Raw genomic sequence first — 17,087 nt, 5'->3', positions numbered from 1 at the left:
CAACTGGAGCAAGAGCGACACATTTCCAAGGGAACACCAGTCCCATCTGGCAGAGCACATGGCTGCAGCATGGCAAAGCCCCTGGAGCACCCCATGCCATAGCAGCCCGGAGGCTCTGGCCACAGACATCCCCACGTGAGCCCCTTCTCCCAGCCAGGCATCAATCCCAGCTGCTCCAGCAGGAGGAAACACCAGCACGGGGAACACACAGTGAGACACATCCCATGCTGCAGACACCACTGTGCACAGATGCCCATGGCATGTCCCCACTTGCATGTGCTGCAAGGACAGGAAGCCACATGCAGGGCTCCAGGGAAGGGACACACTCCAGCACTGCCATCAGGCACAGGGACACCTGCACAGAGATTAAGTTACTGATACTCAAAGAGGCATTTTGGTACCAGTTACATCCCTGGTCCTATGAGGGCATCTCCCTGCTTTCAGCATCATATCCTGCCCAGGCTCAGTCCCAGCCCCAAACGTTCTGGGGCTTCCTCCCCAGTCAGCATCATCAATCCTGCTACAGTGACCCAGCCTCAGCTCAGGGCTGCAGAGGAAGGAGGAGGAATGCAAAGTGTCCAAGCTGGGGACAGGTTCAGATGGACAGAGGGTTCAGAGGGACGTGTCGCCATGTCAGCAGGGAAACAGCAGCAGAACTGAGCTGATGCCACCAGCCAATTGCCAAAGCCACCTCACACCTGGCAGCTCTTCCCAGTAACTTCCAGAAGCCCACAACAGCAGCACTGCTCCTTGGAGAGGCGTAAGCCCAGCACAGGAGCTCAAAGCACATTCCAAAGCTCTGCAGGTGGAGAAATTGAGGCACAGGCAGGTGCAATGACTCGGGGCACCATGCAGCTGACCAGCAGCAAAACCAGAGAACCACTCAAACTCCAGCCTCGGGTCTACCAGCAACACTGCTTTTCCCCTTGCAAAGTGCCTGAAGAAGCTGCACAGGCTGTATTTACCTGGCTTCTTCCCTGCCAGGAACCAGAGCTGGAGTAGGGAGGAGAAATCCGAACCACAGCTTTCCTGGGGATGAACCCAATGCAAATCCAACCTCGAGGCACCGCCAGAACATCCCTTCCCCTGCAGAGCCCTCCAGCAGCCACGCTGACAGGCTGCTGGCGTACGACTCACACGGAGCCCAGAACCTGCTGCCCCAGTGCCCTGGGCAGGGCCTGGAGGTGAAGCTGCTCCTCCATGTGCCGCGGAGCTGCACTCGCAGGAGGCGGCCGCGGGTGAGACGCTGCCTCCTTGGATCTCTGTGCCAGAAAGCAATGCCAAGGGGAGAAATTCTACCGCAGTGAGCAACGCACAGCTCACCCCAACCATGGGCATCTGCCAGGAGAAAGGGAGGGGAAAAGGGGAAACCGCAACCATCTCCATCTGCCTGGGGCCAGAGTGTTTGCTGAAGCAGCACAAGATCCGCTTCGCCCAGGGACACGGCGACAGGTCTCGGCAGGCTGAGCCACGCTCCTCCAGCCGAGTGCTTGCCCAGAGGCGGTCTGGCACCACAGCACAGGCAGGGAGGTGCGAGCTGGCAGCACTGCCAAGCCCAGACTGGCTGTGCCCCCCCTTCCCTGCCAAGTTACACCACGCCAAACACACGCCTGTGCCCATTAGCTCGGCCTCTGACCGCCTGGGAAAGGCACCACTAAAACTTATGTCATGCCAGCAGGGACATACACGATCCAAATCAGCCCAGCTCTGGGGGTAGAAGGGTTCAGGGCACAGAGATGGTCCCTCAATCCACTTTATCCCTATAGCCAGCAGCCAAAACGCAACCCCTGTGATGCTCCAGTTGCTGCAGAGCACACCTGTCCTCCTCCCTTCCAGCTCCAAGATTATAAAACATATCTGTTTTGCACAATTGAGACATAAATCACTAAGGGCTGTTATTAGAGGAACTTGGCGGGCGCAGATGTGTCAGCCCACTTGCAAACATCTTCTTCATCTTTGCTCAGCTCTCCGAAACGGCGGCACGGGTTCGGGGGAAGAGGTACGGCCTCGGGTGAGTCACCACCGAGAGGAGATGTGACCGATGGGGAGATGAGATAGCAGCGACCGCACAAACCGCACACCAAACGTCTGGAGGCCGGAGGTCACGCTGGGGGAAGTGGGAGGGAAACAGACCCCACGTGCTCAGCCCGCTCGGGGCTGCCAAAGGTCCCTGTGAGGAGGGAGCTGATAGAAAGCACCTCCAGGCAGAGCTGGGCGACCACTCCTGCAGCAGAAGGGGCTGCTACTGGTCACCAAGAGTTTTAAACCTGTGGGGCTTTCTCCAACTTGGGCCCTCACACTTCAAGCCTAAAATTCGGTCCCAGCTGGACAAGTCAGTCAAGCCTGGGTTGTGAAAGAGCCAGAGAGGAAGAGGGCATGCTGGAAGTAACATGCTGGAACTGAACGTATCTCCTCCATGGATATAGCTGCGGCCAATGAGCCAGGCTACACGCCTGAGGTGACACAGGTGTGTGCCAGCACTGGAAAGCTTCTCCACCCCTCCTCAGCTGTAGGCACCTTCAGCATCCCCATGCTGCCAACATGCTACAGAGGGGACAGCTCACTTGGACACCCATGAAGGGTGAAGAGCAGCAAGTGGGAGCAACACAGAGACACCACTCAATGGGGAATTCACTCTCACAGTCTGGTTCCATGTTTCCAACTAACCAAGAGCACACCAGAGAGAAGCAGCATCCACAAAGCCTTTGCTCATGCCTCGGGACAGCTTTCCAGGTGGAAAAGACCTTTAATCAAGTCCAGCACAGCTGGACAATCCTGTTGGCTGGTGTGGGAGAACAGGTGGCCACGTGCACTGCTGGCTGCAAAGAACACCCTGAAGCTGAGCCCTGGGCACAAGCCATCCTTGTCTGAGAAGCCACAGCCCTGGCACCGGAAGACCAGTAGCCTCCAGCACCCCGGGAGAAGTGAAGTAATTCTCCCCCATCAGCCCCATCTGCCCGTTATACATTTCTGCCACTTATGAAATATTTCCAACCGCCAGCATCTCTCCCCATGCTCCCTGGGCCATGATGGATGAGCACATTGCCAGGACTCAGGCTGGCACCACGCAGTGCTCTGCAAGGGGCTAAAGCCTGACCCCCTTGGACTCTCCAATATGCACCCAGCAGGGCTGGGAAACACAGCGGTGATGGTTTGGGTTTATTTCCATAGGATGTTTTGAACTCTAGGCACTCAGAGGAGATTTGCAGCCCGGCTGCAGCCAGTTCTCAGCGGGCTGCTGGGCACAGCACAGAGCAGGAGCTGCAGCCGCCCTTGGCCAGGAACACAATCACCTCTTCCCCAGTCCGGCCCGCAGAGCCTCACAGGCAGCCAACTGGGACAACAGGCCACGCCACAAACAGCTGGATAAACGCTTAGGGAGGGAAGCAGGGAAGGTCCAAGCACACTGAATTCCTTCCCACCACCAGCAGGACAGACACCACACAGCTGCCTGTGCTTACCACCATCAGTGCATCCCTTATCCTCTCCCTGCAGAAGCAGCAGATTCCCAGGGAAGACTTTCCGGGCTCCCCCTGCAGCAGCACACACCTCCCCATCTCTGCCCCGTGCAGCTCGGTGAGGCACAGCCTCAGCTATTCCTCATGCACACATTTATGGCTGCAAACAGCTGCGAGGCGGAGTGCTGACAGTGTAAATCTTTGCCACCTCCTCCCCTGCCTGCCAGGGCAGCTCCAGTGACACCCGAGGCACCGGAGCCGCTTTGACTCCGTGCCATGCACGAGACACCAGCGATACGAGCCCCCGAACATGCCGGGCTGAAACCAAAGCTCAAGGATCAGATGTGCCTGAACTCCAGCAGTGGCTGGTCCCTATCCCTGTCCCCAGCAGCCACAAGCTGCTCTCACAACCCACCACTCTCCGCGCCAAAAACCACCCCAAAAGCCATATTTACACCCCATGCCACGGGACTGGCAGTAGCTTCAAAGCCCTAATTTACAGCCTCAATTCTCTGCATCCCCTGAAAGCCTTCGATCCCATCCCCGGGATCCAGAACAGCCAGGGCAATTTAACTCCCCATTTAATCTTCTAAGGGCCCTGGTGTGCTCGGAGACAGCATCCTCCAGTGGGGGGTCTGCACTCCCAGACTCTGCTGGCTTGAACAGCGCCGCGCCGCTTTCCTTCAGCTGCAAAAATCACTACCTTAAAAGCCAAGGCGAATTCTCCCTCCAGCTCAGCACAGCTCTCTCTATTGTTTCTTTTAATTTTATTTTATTCCACGTGGGAATCTGTGTCCAGGCTGCTTTATTTTTAAGTGGCTCTTGCTCAATATTTACTATCACTCGCAGCTGCGTCAGCACAGGAACGCTGCGCGCCCGCGCCAGCTTTCCAACCACCCCTCCCGCAGCCATTCCCCCCGTGCCCATGCCATGCCATGATTTTCACCCTCGTGGTGAATCACCAGCCCCCCACAGCCACAGGACACTGAAGGGCAGGGTGTCAGCACAGGGCAGGAGAGGATTCCCTGCTTCCATGGAAATAAATAACATCAGGCTGAGCTCTGCCGCTCACCTCCTCACCCAGGAGCTGGAACAGCCACAACAGCCTGGAGATGGCAGAGGAGGAGAAAATGGGAAGTGGCTCAAGGGACTGGTTCTGCCCCAATGTCCTGGAGACAGTTTCCACCATGCAACCAACTAAAGGCAATCCAAGGTATGACAATGCCTCAGGGAAAGGACACCAAAAGGACACTCTGAAGATCCCCAAAAAGGTCACCCACCAGCTCCCCATTAGCAGCATCTCCATGGGGACAGCAAGAAGCCACCCAGGTGGGGACACGAATCACTCTGGCAAAGTGAAGGTGGCCTTTCCTTGAAGGTGGTCAAGATGGAAACCATCCCAGTGGGATTCTTGGCATGATGTGCAGCCTGTCCACTCAGCCTGAAACACGGGGTCTGGGAAGCAGCGATCTGGTCCCACGCTAATCCTGACACCCAAACCAGTGTCAACAATCCTGGGTCACTGCCAGCTGCTACAGCAGAAGCCTCTCCCACATGCCCCCAGCCTGAAATCCCCCACCACGTCAGATGTCTCTCCTTTTCCACTGGCATAATTAAACCTGACTACCCAACAGGGGTCCTCCAAAACCTACCGGCTTTCACTACACAGCCACACAGATCTTAAACAGCAAGGAGTGACACCATGGAGTCTTCAGCAGCACATTTACTAAAATGCTGCATGGAAATTGAAAAAATAATAATTTTAACTCTCAAACTGATTAGCAGAATCCTCAGGAATGCAGAACCTGGCTGCTAGATTGCAGCCTCGCCTTTCTTCTGATTTTCTAGGACAGCATGAAAATGCCTTTGCTCTGGTTCATCCTTCATCATGTTGAAGATTCTTTACCCACTGGTGTCCAGCACAGGGGCCCTAAGGCTGACTCTGCTCCTGGCACTGGATGCACACTTTTAGTACAGGTGCTCCCCCTCCTTCCTAAGCACAGAAACTTAACCCACTCCATTTTTAAAATCTTATTTTTTTTTTAAATCACCCAAACTCAGTGCAGAAGATGATACAAACAAGTGAGCCCCCCCCCTCCCAAGCCCTGCCCGCATATTTCACCAGGCAGCACCCACACACTGTCCGTGCCTTCATTAGAAAAGAGCTCGTTACCTTCCCTGCCAGAGCCAGGAGAGCTTCAGGAGCTCGGTGGGGGAGGTTATTGTGGGATGGCACCAGTGCTGGTCCCCACATCACCTGCACCGAGTGCCTGCCAGCAGCAATTAAATCAGCCTTCAAAGAGAGATCCCAGCTTTCCCAGCACCATTAGCCGTGCCCTGGAGGGAACACGGTCTATTTTCAGCCACAATGACTTAAGATCAGGTCACTAGCAGGTTAAATGGGACTGTGCAGCATCATCTCCCTGCCCTCCCATTGAGAAATTAAACTCTGCTGTGTGATGGGCAGCACCAGCCCTGGACACACACCAGGTGCCCATGGAAAGGTAAATGCCGCCTGCCTGCTCCTCTCCTCTGCTCCCCATCGCTGGCCATGGCCACCCACTGCCCTGGCTGCCTTACCTCTGTGTGGGGTGGTGAGAGGGGGCTCACTGCAGGATCACCCCTGGGTTCCTCCCTGCCTGTCCTCCTGTCCAGCACAGCGACAGCTCACAGCCAGAACGGTCCCACCACACCCAAGGTCAGGAGCGCTGGAAGGAGCCTCAACACCCCTCGTCCTGCAAACCCAGGCCTGCACAGTGCCAGACCAGTGCTGCCCACTCACCCCTTCCTCCCCATGGTCCTCCCCAAGCTGGGGGCTGCCCCAGGCCACCAGTTCCACCAGGGTTTCACCACAGCCACCAGAGAGGTGGCATCTCCCCACAGCAGCTCCATCTGCTCCACCGGTGCATCCAGCACCGAAACCCAACCAGCCACCCCACCACGAACATCTGGCAGGGAAGTGGCAGCTGGATGTGGGTTTGTTTTGCCTCCCAGGCTCCTGCCAGGCGCAGTCAGCACGAGCGGGGATGACTCAAAGCCCGGGAGACGCAGCCTCCGCCGCTGCTTATTTTAAACCCTCCCGTCTGCAAAGTGGCTGCTGCGGCTCGGCACCTCTTGGGGTGCTTGGCACTGCAAGGGACAACTGAGGCACGGCCCCACTGCCTGTGTGCTCAGCAGTCACTGAGCCCAACACTGGGGGCAAGAGCAAGAGGGGATCAGCTCCAAGAAACAGCCCAGGCTGCAGCAAGGACATTGCCGATGACCCAAACGAATTCGTCAGCTCTGGCATCATGATTCCCCTTGGATACAGGATAGCCAGGACACAGTAAATGCAAGGTGAAGCTGGATGCTCCCAGATCAGCATGTGCTGCTCTGTGTGCCACAGGAGTGAACGCATCCCTCTCCCAAAGCCCAGGACTTACTTAAACAGCATCTGCAGGGACTGAAACCACCCTGAGAAAAATTCAGTGATAGGCTGCAGGTATTTGGGGGTGGAAGAAAGGGATCCACACACAGATCACAATCTCATAACAATCTTTTCCTTAAGAAACCAGGCTCAAAATCTCAGCCAAGTCTCTCCTCTTGACCCCACACTCAGATTTTTTCCTTCCAGATGCTCCTGCCCTTCCCACACTTTCTTGAACATTGGGCCATGCCACCTTTTCTGCACCAAAAAAACACTGAACCATGAAGCAAAGGTGTATCTGTGGCCAGCAAATGCCCAGGACTCCACACCTCCCCACTGCTGATAATGGGAGATAAATGCTTGGGCAAATATTATGGCAGTGTGGTTTAATTCTTGATGGATTATGCAAATCTGTATTCAAATTGAAGTGAAGCCCTTGGGCTCTTGACAAATTGCCAAGCTGGCCCTGATGACACCAGGCAGGGATGGCCAGCCCTCCATCAGGTGAGGCACTCCATGGGTGCACTATAAATGTATGTACACACACATGTATGTGCAACTAGGGAGACCAAGGAGTACCTGCAAAAATGGTTCAAGAGTGACTTTTGCACTTCTGCCTCCTCCCAGCTGCATTTAGTGTGTCCAAGGAAGGCCACCAAGCTTTTGTGTCCTCCACAAGATGGAAGCAGCTTGGGATGATGGCGAGATTCAAAGCAGGACATAGATAAAATCCACTATGTCCAGAGGACAGGAGGTGAAAGCCTGAAACACTTGTGCCAATATGAATGCCAGCCCTGAAGCCGAGGAAAGGAAGATGTGTCCACAAAATAGTCACAGAGAGGGCTCATCTGATGAAAGTAGGAATTTCCGATCCCACACAAACCCCGAACATCCATTAAAAGTAGCAGAAGAATTACTGCTTTGTGCCACTAATCTCATTAGGGAGAAAGCCCTGCTGCAGCGCCGGGATTGCAGAGGGAAGCCCCGGCACACTCCGGGAGCCTGGCACGGCGCGCCCTGCCCATCCGAGCGGAGCCGGGCTCCACGGCAGCCGCCAAGGCGCCTGCACCTTCCTCACTCACCCGCCCGCCGGGATCTCTCCTCGCTGGAGCCCTGCCTGCTTGGCTTGTGTGTGACACGGCGTGTGGGATGTCCCCACGCCCAGCAGAGCAGGACACAAACACCGGGATGACACACAGCGCCTGCCGATAACACGGGAGCTGCCTCATCCACAGCAGCACACAGCCCAATCCCTCCAAAACCCTTCCTCCCCAGCACAACGACCACTGTCGTTAATATTTTAAATATTTTTTTAATTAAAAGCAATTAAAAATGTGTTAAAAGCATATTCAAGTCACAGGGAATTCTGCTGAGAAGGGATGGGGGCATGAAGGGAATTAGGGGCAATACATCCGACTACCAAACGTAAAAAGAGCTCTTTACTGGCAGGGATGCGTCAAGATAAGATGGATGGAGGCAGAAGCAGGAGCAACCTTTGCAGAAGTTGCCGGGGATACAGCTCCAGAAACACAGAGCTGAGTGGCTTAAAATTTCTGTTATTCCTCTAAAAAGACATAATCCCTCCTGAATATTGCTCCTTCCCTTGCTCCAAGCCCACCATGTTTGGCTTGCCTGCCTGCATCCAGCTCCCTCAAAATGGCTCTTTGGCCACTGCTACGCCGGCAATAAAATTTATTCCCAAGGTCACTTCAATCCTTTTGCCACTATTTCAATCTGGCTGGATTTAAACAAAACCCAGCCTCAGACACACTGAACCCCCCCTCTCAGCCCCTCCTTTCTGCCCATCACTTCCCTGATTTAGCGCTGCCAAACTCTCAACTACCTTTCGCTTCCCATAACCGTCAGCAGCAACAGCTGGAGAGGAAAACGGGAGCATATTGTGCACCCAGCAGCTGATCCTGGCGGCGTGGGGAGCGAGCCCAACTGTCACTGCTGCACCAGGGGCTCCTGCCACGCGTCCCCAGCCAGCGCCCACCGTGGGGACCAAGCTAAAGGGGCTGGGTGGTCGCCGTCCCTCTGGTGTTGAAGAGCTGAAGAGAAGGGAACAATAAGCAAAGCAAATAAACAGCAGAGAGGGATGGTCGGTGGGTGAGTGGTGATGCCTGCAGACATCCAGCTGTGGCATCCCGGAGCGAAGCCAGCCTGAAACGCGGGGATGGGAGGATATATGGGGAGAAGGAAACCACCAAATCCTGGTGGGGAGGGTGAGGCAGCCACACCAGAGCAGTCCCCTCCCAAAGTTTGGTTTTCAAAGAGCATCCCCAGCTGGAAAAGCGAGCGAGAGGCTGCGCAGCTGGACGCAGCCCTGCTCCCTCGCCCCGGCTCCAACGGGCAGCGAGCTCAGAGCTTAGCTCCTGCATCCTGCCTGCATTTTCAGGTTGTTCAGGGCGCAGCGTGCTCTCCGTTTCAGCAGCGAGGCTGAACAAAGCCCTCCCTTGTCCTCGGCACCTCGAGCAGGCAATGCTGGATCGCGTTACCTAACCCAGACCAACATCTCCTCGTCCCGGCACGGCAGCTTTCGTGTCAGCACATGCCAGCCTGGCCCCGATTCCCTGCACCACCTCCTGCCTGGAGCTTTAACTGGACCAGTTTAGCGCACGGTGAAAACACACGGGGCCTTGTTTGGACTCGTCGGGCGCTAACCCCGGCTCGGGGAGGTGATCCGACACCCTCGCGCCGGTCGCAGCCGCGGCCGAACCGCAAGGCGCTCACCTGGACGGCTGCCATCATGACGTTAATTCCCATTAACAATGTTCATTTCCATATTCATCACAAGATGGTGAAATGACGAGATGGGGGGTTATTTACTATATAATTATAAACTAATTTCAGCTTTACTCTGGGTTATCCTAGGAAGGAGATCTAAAATTTCCCTTACGAAAGCCCGGCTCTGCTAACCGCGTCTGCAGCGAGATTAATTCCCAGCGATTTCCATTTCTCCAACAGCTGTTCTGCTGGGAAAGAACAGGAGCTTGTCCCCAACACCGGGGACCTGCCCAGTGCCCCATGCCACCCCCGGCTAGGATTTCTAGTGCCGGCTCTTCCTCCAGATCAGATTTTCTCTGGCACACCATCAGTCAGGGATGGGACCCGTGGTTTTCCAACCCTACCAAGGAGACTCTGTACTGGCAAAGGCTCTGTACTCTGCAAGGCTTGCTCCAACTGGGAGAAAGGCTGCTAGAAACCACACCAATAAATGACACCTTTACCAGCCTTGTGTTACCAGAGGCAGGGACAGACTCCTGCCCATTCACCTGGGAAGGTGTTGGAAATCCTCACCCTGCAGAGGATCCGGCAGGACCTTGCTCTGAGCAAGTTTACATCACCACATTGGCCCTTGGGCTCTTGTCCACATTCCAAGCCCAACATCCCTACCAGCTACAACTGCTTGGGATGGGCACTTCAACAGAGCATGCAGCACACGCTGGACAGTCCTTGCCACTGCTCCTGAAGGATGGAAATGCAGCCCCACAGCCCACCAAAACCTTGGGAAAAATCACTGGGAAATCAGAGAAAAACAGAAGCTCGGGGTGGGAAGACTCCCAAAAATGCACAAATCCACCACCATTTCAGCCCAGCCACTGCTCCTGCCTTGGTCACAGCCTCCAAGTTGGCCGCCAGCCCGAGGGAGCTGCAGGGACATCACTCCATGGCCGGGCACTTCCTCCACCCCCGGGGATGCCGGCTGTGAAGAGCGGAGTGCGATGGGACCCAGCACAACATCACTGCCCAGCACCACCTCCCCGAGCCCCACCGGGACAGGCACACTCCCTGCCCTGCCTGAAAACACGTCTCAAAAAGCATCTCGTTTCACCAGGGCCCCAAGGGAGGGGAGGCATCCTCGCAGGCAGGTCCCCGGGCTGGCCGCATTCCTCCGGGTGTTACACCGAGCCCCTGCCCCAAGGAGCCTCCTGCACCACCCCTTGGGCAGGCAGGGAGGGGGAACCACGATTTCAAGGGCCATTAAACACCGATGGTATTTCTCCTTGCAGCATCAAAACGGGACCAAAAAGAGCTGTGCCAAACCAGAGGCAAAATCCCACTGCGGGTCTGGGAGCCATCGTGCTCAGAGAAACACGGAGAAGCAGGGCAAGGATCACTCCAGTGCCCAATCCACGCTATCCCAGTCTCTCTATCAGCAAAGCAAGTTTAGCATGGATGCAGCATGATGAGTGAATTGTGCTTCCACTGGCATTGCCGACAGCAAGGCCTCCTACAAAATCTGCGGGCTCAGCAGAAGCACCATTTTGCCATTATAAGGATGGCTACAGCGGGATTTTGCTGGCACAGCAGCGCTGTCCTGGGGGCTGGAAGGGTATTTTTATTTCTTTTCCTATTCTCTTACCTGGCCCAGCTGTCTGGAAAACTTCTCCCCGGGCACAGCAGGCTTGGAAGCAAGGACAGTCTCCAATCTGCCTTAAATCCCTGCATTTGAATGCACTTGCTAATGTGAAGTAGGAAAGCAGGGAAACCAAAATCTCTCCCCTCTGTCTGCCCGCTTTCCGTCCAGCCACCGCTTTGGAGCTGGATTCAGTCAGCCCTGCCCATAGTGGTGTGTCCCTTTTCCTGAGCCCTAAAGAGCGTTTCTGAAGCGAATCTTAATGGAAGAGGCTGAGCATCCTTTTATACAAACATGGATCTCTTCCTGCAGCCCCCTCACCCAAGAAAGGATACCTCAGCACAGAGCAAAAAGCACATTTTTATTAATTACTATTAATATTATTTTAAACTCTGAGAGGTTTTTTTGGCTATGGGTGATCCTTGCTCACACACAGCCCCACTGTTGCCCGGCAGGGACGCGGTCCCAGAGCAGCCCTTCGCAATCGCGTCCGAGGGAGCATTTTCCACCTTCCCCAAAACACAGAGCCTGCCAAGAACAACACGCTCCTCCGGGATGGAGCCGAGACCCGGACCCACAGACAGCGGCATAGGGAAGGAGCAAAACGATAAACCTCCATATTTTGAGCTGCTGCAGAGCAGAGCGAGCCCTTGTTTTAATGGACTCGGCTGCCTCATTCCATCAATTGCAGCCTTTTTTTTTAAGCCTTCCAGCAAGCTCCAGGCATGAAATTCCTTTGCAAACAGTCCCTTTCCTCTGCTATCCCTCCACAAAGCCCTTCGGGGGAGCACCCCTGCCCTCCTCAGAGACGGGGAGATGGCGATGCCCAAGAGCACCGGGGGGACAGGGAACGGCATCCCCGGCTCAGCTCCCGCCTCGGCCTCCAGCTCACTCCTCCCTCCTTGCGCTTCCAACAAAGGGGCTTCTGTCCCTGTGTCCCCCCCGCCCGCAGGGAGAAGAAATCCCCACCATGGAGCAGGAGTCCCCCCGAGAGGAGCCGAGGGTCCGGGGGTCGCTGGACACAGCCCAGGCGGCCGCGCTTCGGCGCTGGGGCAGAGCCCGGCTGCGGGAACGAGCAGAAGGTACGGGAAAAACAAGGAGTCGGTGCCGGCCATAACTGGATTCTCAAATATGGCCAATCGTGCTATTTTTACAGGGGCGTATTTATTTTCGGAGGACGCTGGGACGGATTCAAGAGTCTCTTTCTTCAGCTCGGCGGTATTTAAGGATCGGTTTGAACTGGCTCTATTTAAAGGCTTCGCCTCCTGCCCACTTTTCTTAACCCCTTGCACAAGCCTTTGCGTTCCACCCCTCCTAAAAACAAAACAAACCCCCAAAAAAACACAGCAACAACAACAACAAAAAAAAAGCACCAAAACCACACACCAACAGCACCGCGAACGCAAACCTACAAAGGGCCCCTCGGTAGCAGGAAGCAATCATCATTTCAGGCGATATTGTTAAAGCCGTAAAAAAACAACAACAACAACAAAAATATCCCTGCCTATCCCGCTGCTGTGGTTTAATGGGAGTTTCAGCTGTTAATTGTACAGATCTTTTTAATGGAGTTTAGCCTGACTGGGGATTGCCGTGACAAAGCCCAGCTTTGCGAGGATCGTGCTGGGGAGCGGACGGGGAGACCGGGCACCGATGAGGTGCAGGGTCAGGGGATTTCAAACAATTCCCAGAAAAAGAGAAATAAAAATAATTTTAAAAATAAAATAAGAACGCTGTAAGAAAGAATTGGAGGTATCATACACCCCACTCCCTATGTGAGGAGGGTTTCTGAGGATTTCTGCCAGTGTGATAAAAAACTCCCAGACCGCATCACGGAGCTTGGTCGGCTTGGAGAGACCAGAGCTCTGTGCCTCCCTCCTGACCTGCCTGGATTTCAGAATAGGAAACTTTGGGAGGAGAAGTAAAACTTAAAAAAAAAAGAAAAGAAAAAAAATTACCCAATAAAAAATAAGAATCATTTAAAAAATACCAAGAATCCAATCTCGGTTTGGCTTGAGATTGTCCAGATAAATTTTTGCAAAGATCCTATTCTGCTGCAGTAGGACGTGAAGGAGAGGGGGGAAAAATAACCAAGGGGAAAAAAAAAAAAAAAAAAAAAAGGAGGGAAAAAAAAAGACAAAAGGTACGGAAAAAATAAGGTGTTTGCCCATGTGCTTGGCTTCATAGCCCCATTCGCTTTACACCTCTCCTCTTAGCACCTGGGAAATTGGCACTGCCACCTAGTCTAAAACTAATAAATCTTTTTCCCTCGATTCAGGCTGCTTCCTTCTCTGCAGATGTTGGCAATCAGGTTTGCAAATTTCAAAGTCATTCATCCCGGGCGGCTGGGAGAAAAGCAGGTTTATTATTGCAAAACCTGTCACCCTCCCAACGCCTAAAGTAAACTCCGAGTCACCTCTCCACGCCCAGGGGAAAGAAAGCGGAAAAAAAAAATTAAAATAGAGCCAGGGAGGGAAATCAAACGGTCAGAAATCCCTTGTGTCCTCCTACAGGACCGTGGGCAGGAGAGTGCGGCAGCGTCCTCCTCCCAGCAGTGCCGGACTCTGCGATCCGCTGGGAAAGGGAGCTCGGAAAAGGGGAAAAAAAATCAAAAGCCTCCAAAAAACAAAAGTAATTTGAACAAATAAATAAGAAACTGACTGTGGGGGGAAAAAATAAACTGTGTATATTTCAGGGTCTACTCTTCTATTTTTTTTTTTTTTTAATGGATATGCAGCCGTGGGGCTGCCCGAGGATGAAATGCGTCGAGAAGGGGGAAAAATTCAAGGAGGGAGCAGTCACTGTACATGGCACGGAAGCTTTGTTAGCGGGTTTATAAAATAAGAATTGCGGAGAAGAAAAAACAAAAAAAAGAAAGAAAAATTAAAAAAAAATCAAAACCAGCGGTGCCGGCAGGGCTGCCCGGAGGCAGCGGAACATCAGCGGGGCTCGGGCTGCACCGGGCAAGAAATCACCAAAAAAGCACCATTTTACCCCTTTTTCCCAGCCCAGGGATGGTTTTTCGGCTGTCCGGGAAGCGCAGCACCGGGCACCGCAGCCCAGTCCCTCCGCAACCCGATCTGCGCCTCTCCCAGCTTTCCCGAAAATCGGATTTATTCCCCGGATTTATTCCGCAGCCGCCGCGGCGGGGATTTTCCTCGGTGCCAACAAAACCGTACGCTGGAAGGGGGGACTTCTATCGGATAGGCGCGATTTTTCCCCCGTATTCCTCTATTTTTTCCTCCATTCCCTTATTTCTCCACCATCACCCTATTTGTTTTCGCACTTCTTCCCCATTCCCATATTTTTTTTTTCGCCAAATCAAAACCACGCGAAGCAGAAAACACTTGGGCAAAACACGCAAAAAAGCTGCAAGCGCATCAATATATATAATTATCACGACGATATTTATATTTTTTTGGTGGAGGGGAGGGTGGGGGGGGGGGTTAAATCCCGATCCCGGGTTCGCCGCGGAGGGAAGGCAGGGAAGGCGCGGGGGTTCCGCGGAGCCTTACCCGGGTGGGAGTGCAGGCTGATGCCCGATGCGAGGAATTTTCCGGGCTGGAGGGCGGCGGGGAGCCCGGCAGCCATGGGCCCGGCGGCGGGGGCCAGGCGGCCGGTGGCTCCCAGGCGGTGGCTCTCCATGGCCAGCCCGGAGAGCAGCGGAGGGGGGCCGTGCACCGAGCGGGGGGGCCCGAAATCTCGGCCATCCATCATCCACTCGCCGGCTTCACGGAGTCTCCCGGATCGCTGTCGATGCCCGCCACCGCCTTCCCGCCCCCCCCCCCCGCCCCCCACCCCCCCCTTCTTCTCCTCCTCCTCCTCCCCCAAAAAATCAGATGGTTTTCAAAAATAAGGCGTCCAAGCGTCCCATGGCGCGGTGCAGGGAGCCAGCCCCGGCGCGGCGGTCTCGGCGCTGCCTGCAAAGGAGAAAAAGAAGGGGGAGGTGCGGTGAGACGACACGGCCCGATACCCCCCTGCTCACAGCCACCCCCAAAAATACCCCCCCAAACCCACCCGCACCATCCCGGAGTGGAGGGTAGAGAACGGGGAAGAAGCGGGGAGGAAAAAATAAAAAAATCTAAGGAAAACTTGTGGCAAAAGGCAGGGACAAAAAAAAAAAAACCACGCTAAGTATTTAAAAATAGTATTTAAAGCATTTAAACTTTTTTCCCAAGAGTTACATTTGTCACGGCCGCAGCCCCGGCCGCGCCCGCCCGCAGCCCGGCTCCGGCGGGACCGAGCAGCGGGGACGCGGCACCGCACTTCGCCCCGGAAAGCAAACACACAAATCCCAGAATAACAACCACACAAAAAAAAAAAAACCCAAACCCACTCAAATATTTCTTCTATTTCTTTCTTTTTCCTCCTTTTTTTTTTTTTCCAGTTCTTCAATTTTTTTTATTTTTCCCCCCTTTTCTTTATTTCTCTCCCGCCGCGGGCTCCGGCGGCGGCATCTCTCCGGCAGCCCCGTTTCTCGCTTCTTTTGGAGCTCATTCCCACGGCTCCAAACCACCGACTGGGCTTGTTGTTTGGGCTGGGCTTTTTTATTTTTCCTTTTCGCAGCGCCGCTTTCACTCGGGAAAACAAAACCCGTATTATCATTTCCCGGCACAGCGAAAAAAAAAAAAAAAAAAACCAAAAAAACTCCAACCCAACCATATATATAAAACTATCTATATTTGTACTCGCAGCCTGATGAAAGGCTCCACTCGCCACCGTATTTTGCACCGGGATAGCGAGAAGTAATAAACACTGAGGGGATAAAGTGGAGGTTCTCCCCTCCAAACCCTCTCCAAGCGCTACCGGAGCCCTGGGAGCCGCCGCTCCGGCCCCGCCGCCCGTCCCGGCTCCCGGGCGGCTGCTCCAGCGCCGGGGAGGGATGGTTAAAAAAAAAACCAAAAAAAAACACCCAAAACAAATAAGTAAAAGAAAGAAAGAGGGGAGAAATGCTAAAATTATACCCCCAAAAATCTCATTGCTTTGCTTTGTTGGAGCTTTTAAAAATTTATTTTCGAGTGGATTTTGAAATTAATTAAACCCTGCCTGCGTGGCTGCTCGGGGCGAGCCTCACCCCGGGGGCTGCGGGAGCGGCCGGACCCCGGCTGGAAAGTCATCAATAAAGGGGAAAACGGCTAAAAAGGGGCAAAAAGCGGGAGGGATGTGGCGGAAGAGGGGGGTTCGGGGGGGGTGGAGGGAGACGGGACCGCCGCCCCGGGGTCGGGGTGCGGATCCGGGTGCGGGTCCTACCTCGGCGCGGTCAGGCCGCCTGGTCGCGGGGCATGGCGGCGGTGCGGGGCTGGGGCGGGGGGTGCCGGCTCGCCGCCCTGCCCGCCGCCCGGCTCCTCCGCTGCTCCGCTCCGCTCCTCAGGGGCAGCAGCGCGGGAGCGACGCGGTGGCGGCCGCGCCATGGAGCGGCGGGGCCCCGCCGAGCTGCAGCATCGCCTCCACACCCCCCCCTTCCCGGGCCGGCCCCGCGCGCGCGGCTCGGCGGCGCTTAAGGGAAGAGGAGGGAAAAAAAAAAAAAAAAGAAAAAAAAAAAAGAGAGAGAGAGGAATACAAAAAAAAATTAGGGAGGAAAAAAAAATTATTAAAAAAAAAAAGGGGAGCGCGAGCGCGGGGCGGGAGGGAGGGAGGGAAAAAACGGGGGAATGGGGGAGGGAAAAACGACGGCGGCGGGGCTATGAAACACGCATTGTTCTCCGCGCGGCGGGGGCGGGCCCGCGGCCTCCCTGCGCCTTCCCATTGGCCGGCCGGGCTGTCACTCAGCGGCGGGTAAACAGGCGGCAGTTTCCAGGCCCCCCGCTCGCCCCGCCCCCGGCGCTCCCGCTGCTGTTTCCAGGCTGCCCCCGGAGCGGGCGGGCGG

The 17,087-nt window shown here is 54.9% G+C and overlaps 1 protein-coding gene across 5 annotated transcripts in view; it reads right to left on the bottom strand.

Annotated features, from left to right (window-relative positions):
• Positions 1-16,734, bottom strand: part of TNRC18 (trinucleotide repeat containing 18) — a 56,115-nt gene extending 39,381 nt beyond the window's left edge. For all 5 annotated transcript variants that reach the window (XM_074552871.1, XM_074552874.1, XM_074552875.1 and 2 more), the window contains exons 1-2: positions 16,472-16,734; positions 14,737-15,141 (exon numbers count right to left, since the gene is read on the bottom strand). In XM_074552871.1, coding sequence (XP_074408972.1) covers positions 14,737-14,938 — 202 coding nt within the window. In that variant the 5' untranslated portion in view covers positions 14,939-15,141; positions 16,472-16,734. The remainder of the gene's footprint in view (positions 1-14,736; positions 15,142-16,471) is intronic.
• Positions 16,735-17,087: the final 353 nt, after the last annotated feature.

The sequence above is a fragment of the Zonotrichia albicollis genome, chromosome 16 (genome assembly GCF_047830755.1).
Source record: "Zonotrichia albicollis isolate bZonAlb1 chromosome 16, bZonAlb1.hap1, whole genome shotgun sequence".
Classification (NCBI taxonomy): domain Eukaryota; kingdom Metazoa; phylum Chordata; class Aves; order Passeriformes; family Passerellidae; genus Zonotrichia; species Zonotrichia albicollis.
Note: the sequence above shows the minus strand (reverse complement) of the source record. Positions and strands in the feature narration are given on the sequence as shown.